Here is a 23,237-nt window from a genome sequence, read left to right on the forward strand (position 1 = left end):
GGGACAGGAGAGAGCGACAGGCGGTGATCTGCTAATGGTGCAAAAAAGTTTTGAACTAGAGAAGTGGAGGACACACAACATCGTAGATGTGCTAAATGTCACCAAGTTGTAGACTTAAAAATGGTTAATTGGGCCAGGCGTGGTGGCTCAAGCCTGTAATCCCAGCACTTTGGGAGGCTGAGGCAGATGGATCACCTGAGGTCAGGAGTTCAAGACCAGCCTGGCCAACATGGTGAAACCCCGTCTCTACAAAAATACAAAAATTAGCTGGGCATGTTGGTGTGCATCTGTAATCCCAGCTACTTGGGTGGCTGAGGCAGGGGAACTGTCTGAACCAGGGAGGCAGAGATTGTAGTGAGCTGAGACCACGCCATTGCACAGTGTGATACTGAGGTGACAGCTTCCAGATGTCCGTAAGAAAACAACTGGATCATAAACACATCACAGAAGACAGAGGTATATTTTGCCTTAAAATCATCTCACTTCTTTTTTATTTTTTTTGAGTCTTGCTCTCTTATCCAGGTTCGAGCGCAGTGGCTTGATCACAGCTCACCACAGCCTTGACCTCCTAGGCTCAAGTGATCCTCCCACCTCAGCCTCCTGAGTGAGTAGCTGGGACCACAGGCACACACCAGCATGCCCTGCTAATTTTTATATTTTTTTGTACAGACAGCATTTTACCATGTTGCTCAGGCTAGTCTTGAGCTCCTGAGTTCAGGTAATTTGCCCACCTCAGCCTTCCAAAGTGCTGGGATTACAGGTGCAAGCCATACCGCTGCTCCCTCGTTTCACTTCTTTAAAACACAATAGAAAAAAAATTACTAGGAACAAAATCAGACACACTGTGGCCAGGCATGGTGGCTCAGGCCTGTAATCCCAGCACTTTGGGAGGCTACAGCCGAAGGATTGCTTGGGCCCAGGAGTTCAAGACTAGCCTAGGCAACACAGTGAGACCCTGCCTCTACAATTTTTTTTTTTGAGACACATTCTTGCTGTCGCACAGGATGGAGTACAATGGCGCGATCTCAGCTCACTGCAACCTGCGCCTCCTGGGTTCAAGCAAGTCTCCTGCCTCAGCCTCCCAAGTAGCTGGCACTATAGGCACGTGCCACTGCACCCACCTAATTTTTTTTTTGTTATTTTTAGTAGAGACGGGGTTTCACCATGTTGGCCGGGATGGTCTCAATCTTCTGACCTCATAATCTGCCTGCCTTGGCCTCCCAAAGTGCTGGGATTACAGGCGTGAGCCACCGCACCCAACCAACAAAAAATTTTTAAACACAGGAAGTCACTCGGCCTCCCAAAGTGCTGGGATTCCAGGTGTGGCAGTGTGTGCCTGTGGTCCCAATGAGAGGCTGAGGTAGAAGGATCTCTTGAGCCCAGGAAGTCAAGGCCGCAGGGAGCCAGGACTGCACCACTGCACTCCAGACAAAGCGAGACTCTGTCTTCAAAAAAGAAAAAGAGGCCGGGCGCGGTGGCTCAAGCCTGTAATCCCAGCACTTTGGGAGGCCGAGACGGGCGGATCACGAGGTCAGGAGATCGAGACCATCCTGGCTAACATGGTGAAACCCCCGTTTCTACTAAAAAACACAAAAAATTAGCCGGGCGAGGTGGCGGGCGCCTGTAGTCCCAGCTACTCGGGAGGCTGAGGCAAGAGAATGGAGTGAACATGGGAGGCGGAGCTTGCAGTGAGCTGAGATCCGGCCACTGCACTCCAGCCTGGGCGACAGAGCGAGACTCCGTCTCAACAAAAAAAAAAAAAAAAAAAAGAAAAAAGAAATCAGACACACTTTCTGTGTCAGCCTCAGTTAAATCCGTGAGTCTTATCCTTTACTATAAGTACTCCTTGTAGAGAGCTGTACAGGACGTGGGTGCAGTAACTTTATGGACTCACACGTTGTTTCCAATAGGTCTTTCTAGGCTAACGCTTTTAAGAGAGCATCAAATTACAGAACTTCGGGGTGGAAAGGCCTAAAAACATCTTTACCTGGAATTGCTAAGCTCACATGAACTATTAGCTAAAACAGGTCTCTGGCTTGGACCCCTTGAAAATGCTATTCTGAAGGATATCCTGGCAACTCCATCAGCATTCCAAGGAAAACACTACTGTGTAGAAGAAAAAGCATTTAATGCACAAAGTCAGAAAAAAAAGCCAGCCAGGTACAGTGACTCATTCCTGTAATCCTTGCACTTTGGGAGACCGAGGCAGGAGGATCATGTGAGGTCAGGAGTTTTGAGACCAACCTGGCCAACATAGTGAAACCCCGTCTCTACTAAAATTACAAAAATTAGCCAGGCGTGGTAGCAGGCACCTGTAATCCATTACTTGGGAGGCTGAGGCAGGAGAACTGCTTGAGCCCAGGAGGCAGACGCTGCAGTGAGCCAAGATCACACCACTGCACTCCACCCTGGGTGACAGAGCAAGACTCCATCTCAAAAAAAAAAAAAGGAAGAAAAAGTCAAGAGCAAAACCGAGTTTATGTAACTTCTAGAATGTAGAATGAGTTTGATTTTGTAAGGCTGTGAAGGGTAAATTAATCTTGAGGCCACACACAGTGCTAAGGGAGCCTTTTCAAGAACTGTGTAACTGGAAACAATGAAACCCATTGCTGAAGGCCATAAAATCACCTATGCACATCCAATCCCTCGCTGACCTCAGTGACCTCACACTGCATGGAGCTCTTTCTTTATAAATGTTTGCCTAAGGTGATTCCTAACTATGTGTTTCAAAGGGTCTGATGTTTCATTCGCAGGGGCAGTGTAACTTTTCACAGGAAGTCAGCTGGACACAGACAGCAGGCCATTCACTCAGAACCCTCTGATGCTAAGGCAAACTGGGGGCGCGATTCAGCTGAGCTCGGCTTGTCCCTTTCACTTCTCTTGCCAAGTGTCACCAGTGAGGGGCACGCGTTATTTGAGATAAATGACAAAGTGGACTTTTGGAAGAGTGGAACTGCAAATTAAAAATCGAACAGTAGCAATTAAGGGGCCACAACTATCTCCCCATCCCAGAAGCTCGCCTCACCCAGGTTGTGCCGCTTTGACTTCGCATGCTCGTGAATATGCTTCTTTGTGAAACAGCCGAAGAAGACGCAGTAGAGGCAGGAATGCAGCCTGTTGAGGTGGACGCCACAGACATGGCAGATGCAGGACTTGGCCTGAAATTCAGAGAAGAGGAAGGGTGAGCACTGTGTGACAGGACGGGGTGCTCTGAGGAAACAGTCAGGCAAAGCACTCCCCCAAGACAGCTACTGGAGGAAAGGACAGGGAATTCCATCTCTAAGGCTTATCACTTTAGAGGATCAGTTTAATCCTTTCAATTCTCCCAAACAGGGAGTTGAAAACTAGCTCCCCATAAGGAAAGTCAGCCCACAACCACAACTGCCAAAACCCTGTAAGCTACAGGGATGTTCACACACCTCCTCCTCCTGATCCTGACGGGCTCCTCAAGCCCAGCTCCCATCCCCACTGCAGGCCAGCAACTCACTCCTAGTCACCCTTAACCCAGACGGCATTTCAGGTTTGCGAATCCAGGTTCCAGGACCACAGCAAATTTAGAAGCAGTAAGAAAAAGGGAGGGAGACATGAATCAAAGCAAAGTACAGAAGAAAGAAAAAGGAACAGGGCACTACCAAGAAACAGACCTCAGAAACCTGAAATGTTAATCACGGCAATGATGAGCACAGTGCTAAACAACCCTTACACCCCCAACCACCCAGGAGCACCACTGACTCACAATACTAACGGGATGTGTGAACGGGGACAGCCACCACTGGCAATATTTGCATGATTCGAGCACAGAAATGAATAAGGACTTATTTATACTGAGTTTTAAAAGAATCCCTAAGTCCAGATTGATAAAACATATACACCTACTACGTACCCCTCAGATTTTTTAAAAAAGAAATGAATACTAGACAAACACAAAGTCTTCTTCACAGAATTCCATCTAATAAATATCGTAGAAAGACAAAAATACAAGATCTTCATTTTATATTTATCATAGTAATAACTGATTCAGGCAAGAATCATCAGTGGATGCTAGAACCATTGGGTAAAAAACATTGTGTCAGCCGGGCGCGGTGGCTCAAGCCTGTAATCCCAGTACTTTGCGGGGCCAAGACGGGCAGATCACGAGGTCAGATCGAGACCATCCTGGCTAACACGGTGAAATCTCGTCTCTACTAAAAAAAAAAAAAAAAAAAAAAAACCTAGCCGGGCATGGTGGCGGGCGCCTGTAGTCCCAGCTACTCAGGAGGCTGAGGCAGGAGAATGGCGTAAACCCGGGAAGCAGAGCTTGCAGCGAGCTGAGATCTGGCCACCGCACTCCAGCCTGGGCGACAGAGCGAGACTCCATCTCAAAAAAAAAAAAAAAAAAATTGTGTCATTCACAACTGCCAAAATAGTAGAAATGGCCCATATATTCATCAACAGATGAGTGGATGAACAAACTGTAGCATATACACAATGGAATATTAATTACTCCACCACAGAAAGGAGTAAAGTACTGACACACACTACAGTGCAGACTAGCCTTGAAAACATCATGCTAAGTGAAGGAAGCCAGAAACAAAGGATCACATATCCTATGAGTCTGTTTATATGAAATACTCAGGATAGGTAAGTCCACCAATACAACTCAGATGGGACGTTGCCAGGGGCTGGGGACAGGTAGAACAAGGAACAAATTAAAACGTTTTCAATTTTGATAGAGGTAGGGCAGTGACTGCACAGTAGTGTGAACCACAAAATGTTGCTGAACAATTCCTTTAAAACGGTTAATTGTATTATGTGACTGTCACCTGGATAAAAAAATACATTAAGGTACATATACAACTGTCCCTCAGTATCTAGGAACTCATTCCAGGATCCCCTCAGGTACCAAAATCCATGGATACTCAAGTCCCTGATATAAAATGTACTTGCAAATAACCTATGCACATCCTCCCATAAACTTTCAATCATCTCTAGATTACTTATAATACCTAATACAAAGTAGGTGCTATGCTAGCAGTGGTTACAGTGTATTGTTTCAGGAATAACGAGATGAGAAAAAGTCTGTACATGTTCATTACTGATGCACCTATCCCTTTCTTCCCCCAAATATCTTTGATTTGTGGTTGAACCCACAGAGATGGAACTCAGGCCGCTTGTGTATGTATGTATGCATGCATGTACACATGTGTAGTTGTGTATTGAGGCAATAGATACCTACAGTTTCAGAGTATCACTCCAGAGACTACTTCAGTCAATTAAACAGGAAAAGATTACCTCTACAACAGAGAACTCTGGCCAACGCCACCCTAACCAAACTTATCCCTGCCGCAGAGCAGGCAGGTGCAGAGGACAACGTGGCAGCGCCTGTGGGGTGCTCAGACCAACATCACCCATCTGGAATCTGCTCCTGAGAAGTAGGGAGGTGTTTCCAAATTGAAAGACTTCTGCAAAATGACTGACCTGACTTCTTCAAAAATATTCATGTAATGAAAGAAAAATAGGCTAGGAATTTCTAGATGACCCAAATCTAAAGACACATGAAAACAAATGCAATCCATGATCCTGGATTGAATCCGATATGCAAACTTTTAAAGTCATAAAGGATGTTGGAACAATTCAGGGATTTAAAGTTGGACAATATATGTTAGATAACACTATTTGAAAAGTTAAACTCTGAGTGTGATAACTGTATTGTGCTTATGTAGGAGACTATCCCAGTTCTTAGGAGGTAAACTATCATGATGTCTACAATCAGCCCTCAGGTGATTCAGAAAAAGATACAGAAATAAAACCAGTTAGCAAGAAGCTAACAACGAATCCATATAAATATACACAATATTCATTTTAGCATTCTTGCTATTGGTTGTAGGTTTCTTATTTTCAAAATAAATGGACAGAAGACAACTATTTAACTGAACATATGTACCCTACAGACTAACCATTCAACTCATGGGTTTATATAAAACCAAAGACACGTACAAGGACTTCTGTAGCATTATTACTTGCAACACCCCAATACTGAAAATAAACAAAAATGTTCATTACTAGTAAAAAGAATAAATTACAGTACAGTTAATTCAGTAGACAGCAATGAAAAGGAACCTATGATATACTCAACAGCATGGATGAATCTCAGAAATATAACACTCAACAAAACAGCTAAATACAATAAGCCCCTGCTGTGCTACACACTTCATTATATTCTATCTCTACTACACAACCTAGGATGCTCTTCTGCACGGGTTTACCAATAACCAGGGAAGACCCAGTTTACAGGCCTTATGGAGCCAACAACAGCTAAGAGACAGCTTCTCTAACATTATTCAAGCAGCCAACCAACAAGACAATTGGCACTAAATACAACAAACAGCTGTCTCTGACATACCGATAAAACCTTAATGTCTGGTATAGTCACGCACCACATAGCAATGTTTCAGTGAATGACAGGTTGCATGTACAGTTGTGGTCCCGGAAGATTATAGTATCATATTTTTACTGTAACCTTATCTATGTTTAGCTATAGATACACAAATGCTTACAATTGTGTTTCAATTGCCTACAATGTTCAGTACAGTACATGCTGTACAGGTTTGCAGCCTAGGAGCAACAGGCTCCATCACACAGCCTGGGTGTGCAGCAGGCTGTACCATCCAGCTTTGTGTTAAGTCACTCTATGACGTTCATACAAAGACAAAATTGCCTAACAATGCGTTTCTCAGAATGTATTTAAACAATGCCCAAACTGTATTATTATTTTTCCCCAATCTACACTGTGGAACAGCACTTCCATTGATAATACTGTATCAGATTTAAATGTAACAGAGGCAGACGCATGACTGAGGTAGCACACGTCTTCCAATGTCTGGAGGAGGCCAGGAATAGCCTCTGGAGCGGCTACCCTGCAAACACTTTATTTTGGACTTCTAGTCTCAGAATTTGAGATGAAATTTCTGTGGTTCTTAGTTACTTGGTTTGTGGTGGTTTGTTACAGCAGGCCCGGGTCACTCACGTGGGATTCACATTCATTTTTATTCTACCTCCCTTCACAGCACGGTAAAGTATAAAACACAGTCAGGCGCATTGGCTCATGCCAGGAATACAGCATTTTGGGAGGCTGAGGTGGGCGGACAGCTTGAGGCCAGGAGTTCAAAACCAGCCTGGGCCAAATGGTGAAACCTCATCTCTACAAAAAATGCAAAAATTAGCTGGGCGTGGTGGCGCACACCTGTAGTCCCACCTACTCAGGATGCTTTGAGCCCGGGAGGTCAAGGCTGCAGCAAGCTAAGAGCACACCACTGCCCTTTAGCCTGAGCAACAGAACCAGATCCTGTCTCAAAAAAAAAAAAAAAAAAAAAAAACGTTGAAAATGCATTCCCCAGCCAGGCGTGGTGGTTCATGCCTGTAATCCCAGCACTTTGGGAGGCCAAGGCAGGCGGATCACCAGGTCAGGAGATCGAGACCATCCTGGCTAACACAGTGAAACCCTGTATCTACTAAAAATATACAAAAAAAATTAGCCGGGCATGGTAGTGGGTGCCTGTGGTCCCAGCTACTCGGGAGGCTGAGGCAGGAGAATGGCATGAACCAGGGAGGCGGAGCTTGCTGTGAGCCTAGATCGCGCCACTGCACTCCAGCCTGGGTGACTGACCCAGACTCCATCTCAAAAAAAAAAAAAAAAAAAAAAAATTCATTCCCCAGGCAACCTTGCGGCTCATGTTCCAAACATATCTTGGGACACATTTGCAGATGGTGGGGCTGGTGAGTAAACCAAGGAGAGAGGCCCAGTGGGGGCATCCACATGCTAAAATGGACCCCGGAGGGTGGCACTGTTTAAGCAGCCCAGCACACCACTTCCTGGTGTGGTGGCTCCTGCAGAGGCAGGATTCCCCAGGCTGGCGAGTTCTCCCAGAAACTCAACCTAGAATCTACTACTCCCATAGCCCTTGCAATGATTTCTGAATTAAATCCCTTTCTCCTATAAATTAATTCAACTAGATTCAGTAGACTGTAAGTAAATCCCGAAACATCACTAGGATTTGTATATGACAGGAATTAGGAGAGGAATCAGCAATTTAATTGTTGCTCATCTTACGCAGTGCAGAAACACCCTGCCAAATTCATTAATTCGGTCCCAATATTAAGAATATTCCTCTGAATATCCTATTCTCTTATCTCCTTACTCACACTACCTCCCACCCCGACCAAGAAGGATGGGGAGGAGCAAGAGGGGTCAGAGCCCTTGTAGTTAACCAGATGTGGGCTTACACCCTATGGGATGACTCAACAGTACATTGAATTTTGAGTCCAATTTTTAAAAGTGTGCAAACATGACACACTACCTTAAGAAGCAGTACACTTTTCATACATTACCCATGACTTCCTACTGGTCTAAAACCTGAGCATCTTAGGAAGGTTTTCTTGTGCTTTCTCTTCAGCAACTTTTTCAAGGACTCAAACATTGACATAAGTGAAGGAACAGGTATAAAAAAAAAATTTTTTTTTTTTTGAGACGGGGTCTTGCTCTGTTACCAGGCTGGAGTGCAGTGGCGCAATCTCGGCTCACTGCAAGCTCCACCTCCTGGGTTCAAGTGATTTCCCTGCCTCAGCCTCCCGAGTATCTGGGACTACAGGCGTGTGCCACCATACCCGGCTAATTTTGTTGTATTTTAGTAGAGACAGGGTTTCACCATGTTGGCCAGGATGATCTTGAACTACTGACCTCAGGTGATCTGCCCGCCTCGGCTTCCCAAAGTGTTGGGATTACAGGTGTGAGCCACCACGCCTGGCCTAAATATTCTATCCTTTATATGAAAAAAATATGGCACTAAAAAGCTAAAGACTTCACCAAAATTAGATAATCTTCTCAAATTAAGTTCCCCAACCTCAGAAACCTCAGCATACAGACCTAGGCCCCTCAATCTCAGAGCCAAAATCAATCTAAGGGTACAGCGACTACAGACCTTTCACCCTATAAAAGGGGTAATTTCATTCAGCAAGGGCAAGACCTCAGACTGACCTCATTTCAAGGCTGGGACCCAGCAGTTACTGGTGATGTCCTTGGACGGGTCAGGAGACTTACTTGCCAGGCCTACCTAAAAACTGTATCCCAAGGACCAAAACCAGAATGAAATTATGTATGAAATATAAAATATTGCAGCAGTCCTCCCTTACCTACAGTTTCACTTGCTTTGGTTTCAGTTACCCACAGTCAACCTCAGTCTGAAAATAGTAACATGGAAATGCCAGAAATAAACAATTCAGAAGCTTTAAACTGCCCGCCGTTCTGAGAAGCAGGATGAAACTGAGTGACATCTCGCTCTGTCCCATGACCATCCCTTTGTCCAGCTTCTCTATGCCGTCTAAGCCACCTGCCCGTTAGTCACTTGGTAGCTGTCTTGCTGATCACATCAACTGTTGCAGTCGTTTGTGTTCAAGCCACTTTTACTTAGCTTAATATGGCCCCAAAGCTCAAGAGCACTGATGCTGCAATTTGGATATGCCAAGAAAAGTCATAAAGGGCTTCTTTTACGTGAAAAGGTGAAAATTCTTAATAAGGAAAGAAAACAATATTAAAGGATGAGTTTGCTAAGATCTACAGTAAGAACAAATCTATCCATGAAATTATGAAGCAAAAAAGTTTGCACATAATACATAAGGGGTTCAGCATTATCTGTGGTTTCAGGCATCTATCAGGCGTCTTGGAATGTATCCCTCAAGGATGGGGGTGAGTACTCGATTGTCATAAATGGGAAATGAGGAAGCCCAAGAGATGCTGGGAGCTGCCTAAGGCACACATGGGCAGAAGTAAGCCAGGGCAAAATCCTCCTGGTACTGACCAGCTTAGGCTAGCCTTCCTTTAAATTGAGCTCACCTCAGCCAGGGCGCAGTGGCTCACGCCTGTAATCCCAGCACTTTGGGAGGCCGAGATGGGTGGATCATGAGGTCAGGAGATCGAGACCATCCTGGTTAACACAGTGAAACCCCGTCTCTACTAGGCAGGAGAATGGCGTGAACCCGGGAGGCGGAACTTGCAGTGAGCCAAGATCACGCCACTGCACCCCAGTCTGGGCGACAGAGCAAGACTCCATCTCAAAAAAAAAAAAAAGGAATGAACTTTCAGCCACTCAATGGATACTGCTAGACAAAAGACGCCAGTATGAAAAGGTTGCAGACTGTATGAACCCAATGATATAACATTCTGGAAAGGAAAACACCTCCGAGACAGAGAAGAGATCAGTGGTTGTGGAGAGTTAGTAGGTGAAGCACAGGGATTTCTTGGGGTAGTGCAACTATTCTGTACAGTACTGTAGTTGTGGATGCCTCTGTCAAAATCCACTGAGCTTTAAAGCACAAATAGCAAATCTTAATGTAAATGATTTTTAAAATCATTGATGAGGCCCTACAGAATGCAGGCTGAGGCAGAAGAAACAGATTATATTGCACACATAGGACACAATTCCACCAAGAGGGGTGGGGAGGGAAGCACCTACATAACGTGGAAGTGAGGGGAGAGTGTACAACTAAAAGCAAAAGGAACTGTAACTGAGCACAGTACTCCAAGGGGTCGTATCCCAAGGGAGTACAGGACAACAATTCTGAAACCTCTGTTCATGTATACCAAAGCAGAAGAGGTAAGTAAACAGATTGTGGACAGTGGGAGCCAGGATTTTCTCTGTTGGACAGAAAAGTTACAGATAAGCTGGAGGGGAAGGCTAGAATAATCCCTATAGATATGGATTAGAGCTGGAGATACCAACATGAACTCATGTAGAGCCTCATGTGGATGCTGATGGATATATATCAAAATAATTACAGACCTGTATATACACACATTTGTATATACACACCTGTTTCCCAGCTCTGTCCCTTGAGGGGGCCAAGAAGCCAGGATATCCCAGTAATAATGAGCACACCAGTGCTCACATCTTGGTTTCTAATTCCATTCTCCCAAAAAAGGAACTAGGGATCCTTGGAAAATGCTAGAGTCTAAGGCTGGGGCAGAAAACACATAAGATGATCCCAGAACATGGTGTCCTTCCAGAAAGTAAGGAAGTGCTCAAAAACAAACAAAAAATAATGTGGCTATGTGAAAGGGACACGGGAGCCAGCTGAAAGAGCTCTCAGTGGATACAGCCAGATGATGGGAGCAACAAAACAAACCACACAGCACTGGATGATAACCCAAAGCATACATTCAATAGCCACAAGTCCATGTTGATATACACAAGTGAGTAAACACACGAGTGAGGATGAGCAAATCTTCCATACAGAAATGTTACAGATAATTTAAATAGCTACTCCACCCGCAAGGAGGAGGAACAGAACTCCCCATCCCAGTAGAGTACCTATGCAGAGTAACTCCCTTCCAAAATAAACAGTACATAGAGGAGGGAAAGAGTCACTCCGCAGTGGAGAAACCTGGCCCCTGGCAAACATGACCTCGGACACTCAGTCAAGCCCAGCAACCCAATACATCTTGACAGCATCATCCTTAATGTACAGGAATGAGAAGAGCACTTCACCTCCGTGGTCTTCCTTCCCAAAACCCATAACCACAGCTGAATCTTGAGAAAAACATCAGAAAACCAAAACTGAGGGACATTCTACAAACTACATGACCAGGACTCCTCAAAACTCTCAAGGTCACCAAAAAGGACAGCCTGAGAAACTGTCACTGCCTAAAAGAGCCCAAGGGAACATTAAGACTCAAAGTAATGTGCGATTCTGAGACAGAATAAGGCCATCAAATAAAAACCAATGAGTTCCGAATAAAGTACGCAGTGTAGTGAATGAACTAAATACACAAACACAAATGAGTAGAAGTAAAAGCGGGGAAATCTGAACAAGACGGTGGATTTTATCAAAGACAGACTGTACCAATGTCAATATCCTGGTGGTAATTGTACTCCATTTCTGCAAGAAGTCACCCTTAGGAGAATGGGGAAAGATACACACGATTACTCTATTTTCTTACACCAGTATGTCAATCTATAATGACCTCAAAATTAAAACCTTAAACAGAAAAATGTTTACATTTTAGATCTTTTACTTAGACCCCAGTTAGTATGAACGGTGTAATGCTTTGTTGTGATGATTTGAAAGAGCCAGTTCACTATAAAGTAAAAAGTACACACCTCAAATAAACGAAGTTTAAAAGTCTACTTTTAAAATAGCACATACCATCCCAGCACTGTGGAAGGCCAAGGTGAACCTCCTAAGACCAGGAGTTCAAGACCAGCCTGGGCAACATAGGGAGACCCAGTCTTTATTTTTTTAAATAAATAAATAAATAATAAAATACAATGGCACATATCAGGAAAATGAGCTAAACTATTAAAAACAAGTAATGAGAGCTGTCTACAATGTGCTCACCACCATCCCAGCACCTGGCTGAGCCAGTAAAGACTAACTGAGGCATTGTTGGATGGCTGGGAGGGATGGCTCATGCCTGTAATCCCAGCACTTTGGGAGGTCAAAGCGAGAGGATCGCTTAGCTCAAAAGTTCAAGACCAGCCTGGGCAACATGGCAAAACTCATTGCTACTAAAAATACAAAAATTATCCTGTAGTCCCAGCTACTTGGGAGGCTGAGGCAGGAGGATCACTGGAGCCCAGTAAGTCGAGGCTGCATTGAGCCATGATCATACCACTGCACTCTAGCCTGAAAGACAGACCATGTCTCAAAAAAAGGTAAATACATAAAAAATAAAAAAATAAAAAAATGTGTTTTGAGAACAGTGCTATAAAATTTTAGATTCAAAGAGAGAAATGATTTTAAATACATTACCTGTTCTCTCGCCAGGCATGGTGGCTCATGCCTGTAATCCCAGCACTTTGGGAGGCCGAGACAGGCGGATCACGAGGTCAGGAGATAGAGATCATCCTGGCTAACACGTTGAAACCCCGTCTCTATTAAAAATACAAAAAATTAGCCAGGCGTATTGGCGGGCGCCTGTAGTCCCAGCTACTCAGGAGGCTGAGGCAGGAGAATTGCATGAACCCGGGAGGCGGAGCTTGCAGTGAGCTGAGATCACGCCACTGCACTCCAGCCTGGGCGACAGAGCCAGACACCGTCTCAAACAACAACAACAACAACACACTTACCTGTTCTCCAAAGTGTCTACATTCAAAATATAATGTAGAATGTTAAATCACAATCACTTCCTGCCAGTTCCTATCTTTACAGACAAACCCTGAAATGGTAAGAATTTTGTTATATTTAACACACACCAAAAACACAAAGGAGAGGCCACTGTGGTTGTGCCAGTCCTAAATCATGGAAATATATATATATCTCTTCTTTTTTTTTTGGAGACAGAGTCTTGCTCTGTCGCCCAGGTTGGAGTGTAGTGGCATGATATCAGCTCACTGGAACCTCCGCCTCCCGGGTTCAAGCGATTCTCCTGCCTCAGCCTCGCGAGTAGCTAAGATTACAGGCACGTGCCACCACGCCCAGCTAATTTTTTGTATTTTTAGTAGAAACAGGTTTTCACCTTGTTAGCCAGGATGGTCTCGATCTCCTGACCTCATGATCCGCCTGCCTCGGCCTCCCAAAGTGCTGGGATTACAGGCATGAGCCACCACGCCCAGCAGAAATATTTTTATAGTCATCAATACAAAGAGTTTTACTGCAATTCTGGCCAGGCGCAGTGGCTCATGCCTGTAATCCCAGCACTTTGGGAGACCAAGATGGACAGATCACCTGAGGTCAGGAGTTTGAGACCAGCCTGACCAACATAGAGAAACCCCATCTCTACTAAAAATACAAAATTAGCTCGGCGTGGTGGCGTATGCCTGTAATCCCAGCTACTTGGGAGGCTGAGGCAGGAGAATCACTTGAACCCAGGAGGCAGAGGCTGCGGGGAGCCAAGATCGCACCATTGCACTACAGCCTGGGAAAAAACAGCAAAATTCCGTTTCAAAAAAAAAGAGTTTTACTCCAATTCAAGCTTCTTTTGGACAGAAACTTATCAAGCCTGGTCATGTGTTTGTCATGTTCTGCCTATTAAAAGAAAAATCAAAGTTTGGGTACAAAATCCATAACCCACCTGTCCTTAGATAACAAAACTCGTAATTCCTATTCATTCAGGGATTCATTCCTGTAGTTAAACTGTACCTAAGATGTCAATCTCAAAAAGCACCTTTGTTTGTTTACAAAGATTATAATTCAAGTTGAAGTTTGTTTTGAGATAGGTTTTGTTGCCTAGGCTGGAGTACAGTGGCACAATCATCAGCTTAAAGTACTTTTACAGTCAAATTCACATCATTAAAACCAAAAATATGGCTGGGTTTAGTGGCTCTGGCCTGTAATCCCAACACTTTGGGAGACAGGAGGATGGCTTGAGTCCATGAGTTCAAGACCAGCCTGTGCAATATAGTGAGACACTGTCTCTACAAAAAGTAAAAAAACATTAGCCGGGCATGGTGACACACGCCTGTAGTCCCAGCTACTCAGGAGAGGCTGGAGTCCAGGAGCCTGAGGCTGCAGTGATCACTGATCAGACCATTGCACTCCAGCCTGGGTCACAGAGCAAGGCTCTGCCTCTACAAAAAAATAATTTTTAATAAAATAAAATTTAAAAAACAAAAATGTCCTAAGCTTACAGATCTGATGGGAATCCTATGCAGGTTGTCCAACTGTTAACCACCAGGTTTGTTAAACTATTTCTCAAACCAATTCTTGCTTAACTGGGCCACTAGAGAGTGCTAGAAACGCAGTACACCGCACATGAAGTGATACAGGTAAGTCAGAGGTAAAAGCATGGAGGGCTTAACGGCTCCTTGCGGGCACACTGCCAATTGGCACTGCAGCAGCCCCCACCTGAATTTTGAAAACTTTTTTCACTATCCGTCTACAGCTCAACTTCTAACTGGTAAATAACATACATGTGGCTCAACAGTTTTGAAACTAAGCAACTGACATCTGAAATTAAAAAATTAATCAGAACCATAAGTAAAAATTAATCAGAGCCGTAAGTAACGCAAAAAAAAAAAAGTAATTCTTTCCTTTAGAAAATTAGGCAAAGTTAGTTAATGACGGTTTAAACTTGACTCCTTCAACTTTGTTAAAAAATACCAGAGAGGGGAAGAAAGGGAGAGGGAGGGATGGAAGGGAAAAAGAAGAGGGAGAGGAAGAATGGGGCATTCCCCACTTCATCCAAAGTACAAACGAATCCGGGGCGCATCACGTCCCAATCCAGACACTACCAACCCCAGAGTGGCAACAGGACATTCACCTGTAGAAGGCCGGCTTCAACCAGGCCATCTTTTTTTTTTTTTTTCAGACGGGGTCTTGCTCTGTCACCCAAGCTGGAGTGCAGCGGCCGGATCACCACTCACTCTAACTCGCCTCCCGTGTTCAAGTGATTCTCCTGCCTCAGCCTCTCGAGTAGCTGGGATTACAGGCGCCCGCCACCACACCCGGCTAATTTTTGTATTTCTAGTAGAGACAAGGTTTCACCATGTTGGCCACGCTGGTCTCGAACTCCTGACCTCATGATCTGCCTGCCTCAGTTTCCCCAAGTGCTGGGATTACAGGTGTGAGCCACCGCGCCACGTCAGGCCATCTTTTCTTCAAGACACACAATTCTACTAGGAAGACTCTAACTCCGATCCTAACAGAAACGTTTTATCTCTGATTTTAGTTCATCTAGACAGAGTGCTTCCCGATATCCTTATAGATAAAAAAAATTTTGAGGCCGGGCGCGGTGGCTCACGCCTGTAATCCCAACACTTTGGGAGGCCGAGGCGGGTGGATCACCTGAGGTCAGGAGTTCGAGACCAGCCCGGCCAACATGGTGAAACTCCGTCTCTACTAAAAATACAAAAATTAGCCGGGCGTGGTGGCAAGCAGCCTTTAATCCCAGCTACTCTGGAGGCTGAGGCAGGAGAATCGCTTCAATCCCGGAGGCGGAGGTTGCAGTGAGCCGAGATCGCGCCACTGCACTCCAGTCTGGGGGACAAGCGCGAGACTTCGTCTCAAAAAAAAAAAAATTTGTTTTTGAGTTGCTGCTTAACATACCCTACAATCTCAGCAGGCCTGTTGGTATTCCCCCCCCCCCAAAAAAATGCCACTCAAGGTAGAAACTGCCCTCACAACTCCCAATCTCGGACTGTAATCTACAAAAGCGCGTGAAACTGTAAAAATAAAGTTTACTCACAGAATTATCATGTTACGTTCTGATTTCCAAATCCTTAGCAGGCCTAACCGCTGGACGCCAAGACCGTGCTCCCGAAGGGGACTCCTTCCTGGCTAAGGCTTCCCACAACACACGGCGCGCTTCCAAGTCCACGCCTCGGCCGCAACGCAAACCCGGGCCGCGGCTCCGCACCCACAGGCTCGCTCCAGCCCCAGCACCTGCCGCCCTCCACCTCCAGTTCCCCGCGGGCCCCAATGTAGCCGCGAAGCTGCTGTCCCGCGTCCCCCAACCCGCCCCCTGCCCCAGCTCCCGTCCAAGGTCGCTCCCGGCGGCGGATGATCGCTGCAGACCAACGCCCAGACCCCGACGGCACCCTCCACCCTTTACTCATTTTTTTGAAATATTTCTTTCTCTGCACCCCCATCCAGCCCCGAACCCTCCGGAACCAGGAGAGTTCCCCGCAGGGACCTCTCGGAAGAACGACCGGGGCCGCCCACTGATGTCCCAGGCTCCCCAGGCAGCCGGGACGGAGAACACCGCCCCAAGCACTCGCCCCTCCTGGGCCAAGAAGGATAAGGGAGGGGGAGGGCGGAGGTGGGGGAGGGCGGAGGGGGGGAGGGGAGAGAGAGGGGGGGAGGGGAGACAGAGGGGGGAGGGGAGACAGAGGGGGGAGGGGAGAGAGAGGAGGGGGAGGGGAGAGAGAGGGGGGGAGGGGAGAGAGAGGAGGGGGAGGGTAAGGAAAGACGGAGGAAGGGGAGAGAGGCGAAAGATGGGAGGAGGAAGATGAGGAGGTGGGGGAAGGGAGGGAGTTGAAAGAGGGAAGAAGGTGGGGACGGAAAGAGGGGGAAGGGGTAAAGAGAAGAGAGAGCAAAAAGAGCGGGGAAGAGGAGAAAGGACAGGGAAAGGCAAAGGGGAAAGGGAAGGGGGAAAGAAAAGGGTCCCTCCCCCGGCCGGCCTCAGGAGAGGCAGGAGGCCGCGAGCCCGCCCCGGCGTGGGCTGCCGGCGCACCTTGCGCTTGCGGGCCTCAGCCGTGCCGCTCCACACGAAGCACTGGTAGATGGCCCGCAGGTTCTGCTTCCAGTTGTCCACCTTGAAGCTGCCCAGGTGTGAGCAGCCCGGCGGCGCTACCGCCAGCTCTGCGTCCATGGCCTCGCCCTCGGGCTCTGGTCGGGACACCATGGGGGGCAAGGCCCGGCCGCGCGCGGGGGGCGGCGGCGAGGGGGGCGAGGACGACGCCAGCGCGGCGTGGGGGCTGGTCGGCGGCGGGCCTGGCCGGCCAAGGCACGGGCGCCGAGAACAAAGCGCGGAGGCCAGACAAAGATGGGGCTGCGCGATCGCCGAGGGGAGGCTGCGGGGCAGGCACCGCCCCCGAGATGCGGCTGCTGCTGGCCGCCCGCGCTGCGCTCTTCCGGTTGGTGGAGGGCGTCGCGGGGCGGGGCGCCGCGGCCGGAGATTACGTCACCCCCCCACCCCCGCCGGCACCGCACTGCGCAGTCTCCGGCCCGCGCCAGGCCCTTCCCCCGTCTCGGGCGCCCGTAGGCTCTGAGTAGACCGGAGCCCAAGGAAGCGTGGGGCGAGGGGATGCCAACGAGGGCCCGCCTCTTCCCTTCCTCTGTTGGTCGCCCGCCACCCCCCAGCATCTTCGGCCATTTTCATAGGCTCTCAATACAGTCCGTCTGGCGACTAGACGTTCCCTGTCTCTTCTAGCGGACTGGGGAGGCGGGGGCGTGCTGCGATTGGGCGGCTTGAGGCGTCTATCCTAGCACTGAACCGGTTTGCGCTGGCCTGAGCTCTGCCGCAAAGAGGCGGGGCCGCGAGCTGGAGCACTGCAGGTCGGGCCTCCATCCAGGGCCTGCGCTTTCCCACCCAAGAGCATCCCCTGTTCAGGCTCTGTCTGCAGGGCCCCCGGTTGCCGTAACCTGGGTCGGGCCCTGCAGTGCTGTGGCTCGGGGCTGGAACTGCCAACTGCCTGCTCGGTGCCGCTCCCTGCCTCAAGCTGCGGCGCCTCATGTCGGCAGCCCGCGGATAGCGAGGGCCAACCCGGAGCCATCCAGTTGAAAGAAGATGCGCGCTACACGCCTGACACTTCGCATTTGCTGGTGGCTACGTTTTTCTAATGAAAAGAAAGTTAAATATAGTAATATATCTTAACCCAATAGGGTCAAAATATTTCAACATGTACGCAGTATTGCAAAAACCGTTAGTGGAATATTTTACAGTTTTTGCAAGTCTTCGAAATCTGGTATTTACACAACAGCACATCCAATTCCTATTAGCTGCTACCGCACTGGGCTGCACAGGTCTCATCGGTATACAAATAACTGACCCAAGGCAAACTGAAAAGACCCTTAAAGACGAATGCAAACAATGTTCTGGGAGAGCCAGGGCCCCAAGGATCTGGGGGAACTTGGATGAGGTGTGAGGCGTGGTGCTGCTCCCTGGATTCCTCCCGCTGCTAACTGCTTTGCTCATTCATCCACGGATTGCAAGAAACAGCAATTGCCGTCCAGAGCCATCACAAGCTAAAAAATAAAGATCGTGATCTCACAATCTACAGGGTTTAATGGGCTGACGACTGGAATAAAGTTTTTGTGGCCAAGATAAATTGCCTAGCACAGGTTTTTTGCCTCATGGACTTTGTGCTTGCAGTACCCTCTGCCTAAAATGTTTTCCCCACCCCCTCATCCCCCCGCCCCGCATCCTTATATTCCATGGCTGATCACTCACCTCCTTCCAGCTTTATCACACACCTTTTCCGTGAGGACTTCCACTGCCACCCTAATGAAAATTGCAAGCCCCCCAAAATTCTCCATTCCCTTACCCTGCTTTGTTTTTCTCCAAAGAATTTATCACTATCTGGCGTAAAGAATAATTACTTTTTTTTATTGTTTCTTCCCTCAATAGCATGAAAAATTCCAAGAAGGTAGTGATTTTTTTTTTTTTTTTCTTGAGACAGAGTCTCGCTCTGTTGCCCAAGGCTGGAGTACAGTGGGGCAATCTCAGCTCACTGAAACCTCTGCCTCCCATATTCAAACGATTCTCCTGCCTCAGCCTCCCCAGTAGCTGGCATTACAGGTGCCTGCCACCACACCCGGCTAATTTTTGAATTTTTAGTAGAGAGGGGCTTTCACCATGTTGGTCTGTAACTTTCACTAGAGATGGGATTTTTCCAGGCTGGTCTTGAACTTCTGACCGCAAGTGGTCCACCTGCCTCGGCTTCCCAAAGTGCTGAGATTACAGGCGTGAGCCACGGCGCCCGGCCTCCAAGAGGGTAATGATATTTTTATGTTTTATTTACTACTACAGCCGCAGGTTCCCAGAGCTGTATTGGCTACGTGCAGGTACTCAAAATTACCTGGTGAAGCCCTGTAGTAGTCCCAGCTACTCCAGAGACTACGGCAAGAGGATCGCAGAGCCCAGGAGGTCAAGGCTGCAGTGAGCTGTGATTGTGCCACTACACTCCAGCCTGGGCAACAAAGAAAGACCCCATCTCTAAACAAAACAAAGCCCTGCCGAATTAATTAACCCAAAACACATTTACAGAAAAATCTAACAAGACCATTTCTAGAATAAAACACTTGTTAAGGAAAACTATATTTATGTTAGAGGAAAGAATGTCAGCTTACTAAAAAGTAAAATCATAACTAGTAAGTCAGCAATTACAAAAATATGTGATCCATCTCTGTAAATATTGATGTAAAGAGTTTTCTCATGTTGTTGGGTTTATACAAATACTGGCTTCACAAATGTGCACTTAGCATTCAGGCCCTAATATTTATCTTTTTTAAAATATGGTCATCTAACCACGGAAGAATATCTATACTGTCCACTTGAATCAATTATAATGATTTAAATGCTCCATAATCAGAACAACCTTATTGATTTTAAAAAATTTAAACTACCGAATATAAGCTTGAGAAGCAGCCCCCCGCCAAAGATGTATGGATTAAGTGCTTTTTTTCTAATGGGAAAAAAATTGAAACATTAAGGATGATTAATAGGAGAATCATTGAATAAATGATGGACTAGCCATTCTAGGGAATATTACACAGCTATTAAAAAGAATGAAGTCCAGCTTGGGCGATGTGATGAAACCCTATCTCTACAATGAAATTAAAAAAAAAAAAGCCAGTTGTAGTGGCGCACGCCTATAGTCCCAGCTACCCAGAAGGCTTAGGCGGGAGGATTGCTTGAGCATAGGAGGTCAAGGCTGCAATGAGCTGCAATGATCATGCCACTGATTCCAGCCTGGGCAACAGAGTAAGACATTATCTTAAAAAATTTAAAAAAAAAAATTGAACTAGATCTGTAAGTACTAGTATGAAAAGTCATAAAAAATAAATAAAACAAATTGCAGAAAATTACAGAAAATACACTGACATTTGAAGGAAAATAATGGAAGGCCTGGAAGAAAGAAACACACCCATCAATAACAGTAGCTTCTGGAAAGGGAAAAGTAGATGTGACTTAATCTATAATGTTTGAATGTTGTCTTACAATGAAACATTAATATATTCCTTTGAATTTAAAAATTGCTGAAACTTAAAAAGAAATGACAAAATGTCATGGTACGAGGGAACACAGTGTTCTACAACATGTAGAAAACAGTGGTCCACATGTTCAATATATTCATTTATTCATGTATCCAAAAATCAAGTCAGATTGCTAAATTACAGTCTGGCTCTACCACCTACTATCTGTGTAACCTTGGGCAGATTGCCTAAATTTCTCAGCCTGTTTACTTATCTGTTAAAATTGGGAGAATATCAGCTCTGTGCTTACACTGAAGTGTATGGCAAGGAATAAATGAGATAATCCATGCAAAACTCTTAGCAAGTGCCTGTTGTTTATTAAGGGCTCAAGAAACATTAGCAGTTATTGATCTGATGGTTGCTGGGAATTGAGATGATTACAACAATTTCTTGCTTCAAGAATCCCAGGTGGATGGGAGGGAAGAATTTTATTTTTTTTTATTAAAAAAAAAAAAAAAAAAAAAAAAAAAAAGCCGGGCGCGGTGGCTCAAGCCTGTAATCCCAGCACTCTGGGAGGGCGAGACGGGCGGATCACGAGGTCAGGAGATCCAGAGCATCCTGGCTAATACGGTGAAACTCCGTCTCTACTAAAAAAATACAAAAAACTAGCCGGGAGAGATGGCGGGCGCCTGTACTCCCAAGCTACTCGGGAGGCTGAGGCAGAAGAATGGCGTAAACCCGGGAGGCGGAGCTTGCAGTGACCTGAGATCGGGCCACTGCACTCCAGCCTGGGCGGCAGAGCAAGACTCCGTCTCAAAAAAAAACATTAAAAAAATTTTTTTAAAAAGGCCAGACGTGATGGCTCACGCCTGTAATCCCAGCACTTTGGGAGGCGGAGGCGGGAGGATCACGAGGTCAGGAGACCAAGACCATCCTGGCTAACACGTGAAACCCCATCTCTACTAAAAATACACAAAATTAGCCGGATGTGGTGGCACGCGCCTGTAGTCCCAGCTACTCGGGAGGCTGAAACAGGAAAATCGCTTGAACCCGGGAGGTGGAGGCTGCAGTGAGCCGAGATTGTGCCACTGCACTGCAGCCTGGGCGACAGATCAAGACTCCATCTCAAAAAAATAAATAAATAAATAAAACAATAAACTAAACAAAAAAAACAGCCAGGCACAGTGACCCACACCTGTAATCCCAGCACTTTGGGAGGCCAAAGCGGGTGGATCACTTGAGGCCAGGAGTTCACGATCAGCCTGGCCAACATGGTGATACCCCATCTCTACTAAAAATACAAAAATTAGCCAGGCTTGATGGCGCATGCCTGTAATCCTAGCTACTTGGGAGGCTGAGGCAGGAGGATCGCTTGAATCTGGGAGGTGGAGGTTGCAGTGGGCCAAGATCACGCCACTGCACTCCAGTCTTGGTGACAGAGTGAGACTGTGTCTCAAAAAAAAAAAAAAAAAAGGAATCCCACAATGTAGTGTGCTTAGTAGCAATATTGCCAGCAACATTAGCAGGATGTTATAGGAATATAAAACTGCAGCAATAAAGAAAACTCTAGGTAATATCGTAATACTCCAAGACACCTCTTTACCGTAATCCTCCCCAGACAGGTATGGTGGAGGGGATCTGGAAATGTTTTTTAATGCCTTACCTAGATATGGAAGCCAGTTTTTTAAAAACAGTGACCTGGTCAGGTTTTTGCCTGAAAAGGCATTTCCCACCATCCATGGGACCAACACAGCCTGAAATGTTATTTTCTAAATTTTTGTTTTCAAATTTAAAAGAATTTGAAACACCCATGGAATTATGGTTCCTAGATGGTCAAGTAATAATCCTAGACCAATCCTCCCTCATATAACAACTATGAACTGTGAACATAATGCAAGCACAAATAACTAAAGGCTTTGGAGGGTGAACCAAAGCAGGCAGACCTAGGAGGGTGCAGACACATGGAGGAAGGGACCTGCCCAATGGGAGTAATTTGTTATCGATGGTTTATAGACTGAGGACAGGCCATACTTGGAATCTAGACAGGAAGCCTGAAACTCTGATAGAAAATCCACAGTATTTCTGGACTGAAGAAGCAGAAGACAGAGTACAGAGCAACCAAAGCCACTGAAAAGTGAGAATAGATTCAGAGACAGGAAGCCCCAGAAACTACATCCAGGGGTCCGCTTGACCACCAAACCACTCCTATGGGGTAAATTCCAAGCAGCCAAACTAGAACAAAAAGAAGTGAGCAGAGATGTAAGCTACTAGTCAAGAAATCATTAAAATACCAGTAATTGCCTGCTAAAACAAAAATATTAACTGTCTTTGGAGGTATATAACAAAATTCGTATTTTCAACAACATAACAGTAGTAATGTCCAGGATATAATCCAAAATTATTATTATTATTATTATTTTGAGATGGTGTTTCACTCTTGTTGCCTAGGCTGAAGCACAGTGGCACAATCTTGGCTCACTGCAACCTCCACCTCCCAGGTTCAAGCAATTCTCCTGCCCCAGCCTCCCGAGTAGCTGGGACTTACAGGCATGCTCCACCACATCTGGCTAATTTTGTATTTTTTAGTAGAGATGGGGTTTATCCATGTTGGTCAGGCTGGTCTTGAACTC

The 23,237-nt window shown here is 46.2% G+C and overlaps 1 protein-coding gene across 3 annotated transcripts in view; it reads right to left on the minus strand.

Moving 5' to 3' along the window:
- Positions 1–17,566, minus strand: part of USP22 (ubiquitin specific peptidase 22) — a 42,737-nt gene extending 25,171 nt beyond the window's left edge. The window contains exons 1-2 of one of the 3 annotated variants that reach the window (XM_033210391.1): positions 17,144–17,559; positions 3,026–3,158 (exon numbers count right to left, since the gene is read on the minus strand). In XM_033210391.1, the coding sequence (XP_033066282.1) occupies positions 3,026–3,158; positions 17,144–17,314 (304 nt within the window). In that variant the 5' untranslated portion in view covers positions 17,315–17,559. Of the gene's footprint in view, positions 1–3,025; positions 3,159–17,143 lie in introns of all 3 variants that reach the window. The other 2 variants (XM_033210400.1, XM_033210408.1) reach the window with 2 other exon arrangements.
- Positions 17,567–23,237: the final 5,671 nt, after the last annotated feature.

This window comes from Trachypithecus francoisi, unplaced genomic scaffold, assembly GCF_009764315.1.
Source record: "Trachypithecus francoisi isolate TF-2019V2 unplaced genomic scaffold, Tfra_2.0 Contig00292, whole genome shotgun sequence".
NCBI lineage: Eukaryota > Metazoa > Chordata > Mammalia > Primates > Cercopithecidae > Trachypithecus > Trachypithecus francoisi.